General features: G+C 49.0%; 1 protein-coding gene across 1 annotated transcript in view; it reads right to left on the reverse strand.

The window, feature by feature from the left end:
- fam20cb (FAM20C golgi associated secretory pathway kinase b) overlaps nt 1-3,987 on the reverse strand; it is a 49,831-nt gene extending 45,844 nt beyond the window's left edge. The window contains exon 1 of the mRNA XM_028037844.1: nt 895-3,987. Within this exon, the coding sequence (XP_027893645.1) occupies nt 895-1,385 (491 nt within the window). The 5' untranslated portion in view covers nt 1,386-3,987. The remainder of the gene's footprint in view (nt 1-894) is intronic.
- Nucleotides 3,988-6,000: the final 2,013 nt, after the last annotated feature.

Genomic DNA, 6,000 nt, shown 5'->3' on the forward strand with positions numbered 1-6,000 from the left:
GATGTAAAGCACTTTGAAATGCCTTGCTGCTGAAATGTGCTATACAAATAACATTTGATTGATTGATCCACAAAGTTTTTTTTGTTTTGTTTTTTAAACTGAAAACGTACATATATAAGCCTCATGGGGCTACAAGCCCCTGGTATCTCCGCCGCTCTCGGCTGCGTCCTTAATAAATCTGCTATTAAGGACGCAGCCCTGCGTCTCCAACGCCGAACCTTGGATTCGTTCACGCCGAGTTTACGTGCAGCGGCTGTATTTCCCTCCTGTCCTGCCAGATCGATAACCTTCAACTTAAAAGCGACATCATATGAACTTCTTCCTGTGGTTTCCATGAAGTGGGGAAATGAGTTTGAAGACATTTCTGGGTCGTGCCTGCTGTGGCATGAGCTTGTTCTAAATGAAACTCAGCACTTTCTTCTTTGATTTCCAATTTTGACTCCCAATGATTCACTTCCTGCTAAAGAGCCCCCTGGTGGTTGAAGAAAAATCCACAGGAAAGCCGCATCGGCCTACAAATCGTCTGGTTCAAAGTGAGAAGAAAGTAACGGCTTATAGTCCGAAAAATATTATTGGATTTATTCTGCAGGAAGAGAACAGCAGGTTGTAAGATACAATAAATATTATTATTATTATTATTATTATTATTATTATTATTATTATTATAATTATTATTATTATTATTATTATTATAATTATTATTATAATTATTATAATTATTATTATTATTATTATTATTATTATTATAATTATTATTATAATTATTATTATTATTATTATTATTATTATTATTATAATAATGTCTGTAAAACTATGAATTTCCTCCCAGTTTAACTGAGACTCCAGTCCGGCCTGACTAAATCTCCCAGAATGCATCTGTGCGCCCCTGCTCACCATGCCTGGTTCTCCGCCGCTTTGGGGTCGAACCTGATGTCCGTGTTGACGTTGAACAGCGTGTCTTCCTCCGTCAGCGGCGGCACAGATCGTCTATAGAGGGGATGCTCGAACAGCAGCGCCAGCCTCGAACCCCGGGCCGGACCGAGCCGGGCCGCCGCCAGCCCCTGGAGGAAGAGTCTGCTCCTGTCGCCCCGCGGGCCCGGCGGCTCCGGGGCCGGCGCCCCGTCCAAAGGGAGCCGGTCCAGGGCTCGGGAGGACGCGTTGGATCCGGGCTCGCTGCTGAAGTCCTGCAGGATCCGCAGCGTGTGCTTGTCGGGCCAGCCCGGTTCGGCCCAGCCGCGCTCCGGAGCCTGGGCCGGGCCGTGCGAGCAGGAGCAGCCGGCGCCCTGGCGCTCCAGCTTGGGGAGCAGGTCCACCATGATGTGCAGGGAGCAGGCCACCAGGAAGACGGTGAGGATGAGGACTCGGAACCGGCGCAGCAGGATCATCTTCAGGTGGGTCGGGTCGCTGAGGATGAGGAGGACGCAGATGAAGAGGCTGACTACATCGCTGCAGATGTTGATGAGAGCGGCCGCCAGCCGCAGCAGGAGCGCGGACAGCGGGTCGGAACCATCTCCACTGGCCGTCTTCAGGACCGGCTCAGCCTTCACAGCCCGGGTTCGGCTCGGTTCGGACCGGCGGCTCTAACTCCTCCACCCGGTCCTGTTCGCGTCTCTTCCCTGCGCGGATCAACAGGAAACAGGCAGCTGGACCCACGATCCCGTCCGGTCCCGTCCGGTCCCGTCCGGACCTGGCAGCGCGCGCGCGGCTCGGCTCTCTTCGTCCCGCTCTGGTCCAGAAGCCAAACAGGAAGCGGGCGGTCCGGTTCTGGAGGAGAAACGTCACCTTAGAGTGGAAAGTCCCCGGAAATCAGAGCTGTCCTCTACGTCCCGTGAAAAGCCGCGGCCCACGCCGCGATCACTGCGATCACTGCGCTGCAGCTGGAGAGCAGAAACAGAACCGAGTCACCGAGAGAGAGAGAGAGACAGAGAGAGAGGGGGGGGTCCGGGGGTAAACATGAGGATGAGGAGCAGGATGAAGCTGGACTGGAGCTTTTAACGCAGCGTCACCGCGCGCAGATTGGAGGAGAGAGAGAGAGAGAGAGAGAGAGAGAGAGAGAGAGAGAGAGGAACATCCCTGCTGCTCCGCTAGGGGGCGCCGTTCTGCGTCAGCCTGCATGATGCGTCTTTTCTTCATCCACTTTTCCAAGCAGAACTTCCTGCTGGTCATGATTGGTGGTTTTGTTGCTGCTGAGGTAAAATCGGTGAACTCAGGTTTGTAGAGGAAATGAACAAAAGTCAAAAGACGACAGCAGAAACTAAACGAACCAAATCCTCACATTCAGTTCATGTCAAACTGAGCTGAACAACAAAACAACTTTTCTTTTTCTACCGATAATCTAAATGTTTAGATCAGGTCCGATTCATCGGGTCCGATTCATCGGGTCCGATTCAGACTCTACATCCGCTGCAACATGTAACTTATAAAAGGTTTTTCCATATCTGGTCCGCGTGTTACCATGGTGACTGTGGACCTGCTGTCATCTGACAAGTCAGACACAACCAGGGCCAGGAGGAGGGCCTTAGTGCTGTTAATCATGCTCATGTATTTGCTGCTCATTTATGGTTTTATCTTGATGTTTCTGTGAAAATTTACATTTTGGTAAATTTGTTTAACTGTAAATTTTAACTAAATCAGTCTCAATGCTGCCCTCTTTGGGTTGAATGGTGGTTCTGCAGGTGAATTTTCCTGTTGGTTCCGGTCCAGATTGGTTCCTGTCATTCCTGTGTTCAGATATGGACCCATCTCACTCAGACGCCACCTGGTGGTGAGCCAGGAGCTGGAATAGCAGCGATGCTAGCTAGATTAGCAACGTGGCCTCGGAGTGGAGCGGCTGTCCTCTGCTGCAGAGCGCAGTCGCAGTAAAAGTCTCAACAACAGAAAGTTTCTAGATTTGTTGCTCATCTTTTTGATAAAAAGTCACTAAAGAGTCTGAAATGTTGCCAAGTCCTTCGTCCTGACCGCACCCCAACCACTGTAGGAACATTTTGACCTTTTTGAAAACATAACTCATTTTTCACAGCGGACTCGTCTCCATCCTGAAGCCGCGCCACGTCTGACTGAATGCTCCACACAACAATGACCTCTTGACCCCAGTTAGCCTCAGCGTGCTCCACCTCCTGGTTCCAGCTGCTGCTTTGGGTCCAGATGTGCAGAACCGTCATGTTTCCATGTTTCCTCCTGATGTTTGAATGAAAGCTGAAGCTTTGCTTCCATATTCATCAGCTGTGGCTGTTTTCACAAATCAAACCTGACATCCTGCCTGATTGCATATTAGCCACGCATCGTCGCTAACGGAGACCGGGAAGAACCAGCTGCTTCCGCAGAGAAAGGCGCTGGTGCAGGAAGCAGAACTTTACATCTGGGTCGACTCAGGGAGGATTACTGGAAACGTTTACTATAAATCTAAACATTTCTCTTATGAACTCTCCAGTTCTGTCTGAAACTAACCAGGAACTCCAGGTTAAACCAACCAGCCAGGCTGGAAAAGTGGAGGAAGAGAAGAAACAACGGAACCAACAACGAGCCAGAGGCTTCCAGAACCTCAACAGAACCGGTCCGTCTGGCCTCCTCCGCGCCACGCCGCATTAATGCAGTGATTGGTGCAGAAGGAGCCCAGACTGGAGCAGAAACTGGACAGAACTTGGAGCCGCTGTCGTTTCTCCATCAACAGTTTTTTGAATATTCAAAAATCTCGATGGAAACGGAAAAATTTGAAACAAAAGTTTTTCCAAAGAGGAGATGGAGACGTGTTAGCCGGCACCGGTGTCTCAGAGGAACCAACCCCATGTAGCTAGCAACCTCTACTTCCTGTTAGCAACCTCTACTTCCTGTTTACTCCAGCCAGGTGTAGCGCCAACATCAGATGACATCACACTCTGCGCCGCCTGGTCGTTTCACTTCTAACCAGGAAATGGAAACTCAACTAATTCAGGTTTTATTTGTTTTTCTTTTTGTGACATTTGTGTTTAAATTCCAAAACGATCAGATGAAAATAAAATGTTTTTATTGGTCTGATCTCAGAAGCTGAACTTTTCAGCATAAACCTGAAATAAATAAATGAGTTTCTATATTTCACCTGATTTACTGACAGAACTAAATATCTTGGTGGTTTGAGAAGCAGCTCTAGTTTCCTTTCTGACACCATGTGTGTTTTCTCCCTGAGTGGAGGAAGACGAGGAAGAGGAAGCTGCTGTGGATCGTCAGCAGAACCTCTGCAGACCCAGACGGTCTGCAGCTATAATAAGCTGTTATTGAGCCGAGCGGTGCCGACCCGGCCCGCTGGCAGCCTGGCTGGTGGTGCTGAGGATTATTTTGGGTCCAGCAGCCCAGTCAGCACTATACTTACCAGGTGAGAGCAGCAGACAAACACTGGCTTTGTGCAAATCAGTGTTTGAGGTTAGGGTGTGTGTGTGTGTGTGTGTACCTGGGTCACTAGGAGCAGTGATCAGTGTGTTTTGGGGCGGCTGCAGCCAATCAGAGATCTGCTGTGTTCTGACCTCTAATCCTATAATTAGAGTCTGGGTGGAGCTGCTTAATGACGGCTGGCTGGGCGGGTCGGACCGACCCATGGCGGCGGCAGGTTTATTTTAGAGTGTGGTACTGAGTCAAACCAACCTGTTCCCCTCCTGGCCTGTGGGGGCGCTGCACCAAGAACCTCTGAAGACACTGAGAGCAACTTCCTTCTTCACCAGATGGAAACAAGATGGAAGCGTCAGATTTTTCTCTTTAGTCTTTGGCTGAAGACCAGGAGCCATTTCTGCTGCTAGCGCTAGGCTAACACGTTAGCTTTGGTTGTATTTACCCAAAATGCCCTGCACTGTAGTCCACTTCCTGGTTTTGGAGCACTCTCTGGTCCACTTGGCGTTCACATTCAAACTGAACCCAGACCGAGGTTTGGAGCACCAGAGGTCAGAGGTCGATTAGTGTTCACACCTCACCAACCAGACCGGAGTTTGACTAGGCAGATGGACTGGAGTTGGGTTCCAGAACATCTGCCAGCAGGTCCAAGTCTGTCTGAGCAGCTTCACCCTGACTCCAGTCCGCTTCAACCCAAATCCAGTCCACTTGTTTTAAACATCCTCACTGGACCTCCAGCAGAGTCTCCATGTTGATGTGAAGGTTCCTGTCTGTCCAATCAGAACGAGGCTGAACCAGGAGGAACCTTTGGTCTCCAGGAGCAAGGTAGTGGAGGTATGATGATGCGGAGAATCTCACCAGCATCAGGATCCATCATGAACGTTTCATTCAGATTTAAAAACATCAGAAAACTGGTTTCAGTTTGAAATCAGAATAAGTTTGTAATAAAGAGGCTGAACGTCTGCAGCTCATTTCTCCAGCCAGAAACTCATCTGCTGGTTTTCAGGAAAGTTTCAATCAGTTTGTCCAACTTTATTTAAATTTAATTTAAAGTTTTAGTTAACGACCTGGCTGCTTGGAAATGAGATTCGTTTTCCAAACACAGAAGTCAGAACCTTTCATTTCACCTGATTTTTTCCCCACATTTTCAATTTCATGCAAATATATTCAAGTTATGGCTGAGCATCATTTAAGCATAAAAACATTATTATCTGTCTGTGACCCGTCGCCACTCAGCACCGACCCAATCAGCATTTATACTAACATTTTACATCAACCGGGCCGCCTGCTGGACCCGCATGCTGCTGCAGCACCGAGCTGGACGTTTGGACCAGCGGAGGGAAGGACAAACAGCAGACAGACATGAAGAAGTGTGTGTGTGTGTGTGTGTGTGTGTGTGTGTGTGGGTGGGTGGGTGGGTGGGTGTGTGTGTGTGTGTGTGTGTGTTAATCCTGCCTGCAGTCCGGCTTCCTGAACGTGGCTTCATCAGCAGAGCGGCTCGGTTCTGATGACACCAGGTCAGAACCAGAACCATTAAGACAGAGAGCAGAAAGCTCTGAGTCTGGGTCAGAACCATCAGGAGGGAAACATGACCGGGTCAGAGGAAACACACACACACACAGAGACTAACAGAGATCCTTCATC

The sequence above is a fragment of the Xiphophorus couchianus genome, chromosome 2 (assembly GCF_001444195.1).
Source record: "Xiphophorus couchianus chromosome 2, X_couchianus-1.0, whole genome shotgun sequence".
Classification (NCBI taxonomy): domain Eukaryota; kingdom Metazoa; phylum Chordata; class Actinopteri; order Cyprinodontiformes; family Poeciliidae; genus Xiphophorus; species Xiphophorus couchianus.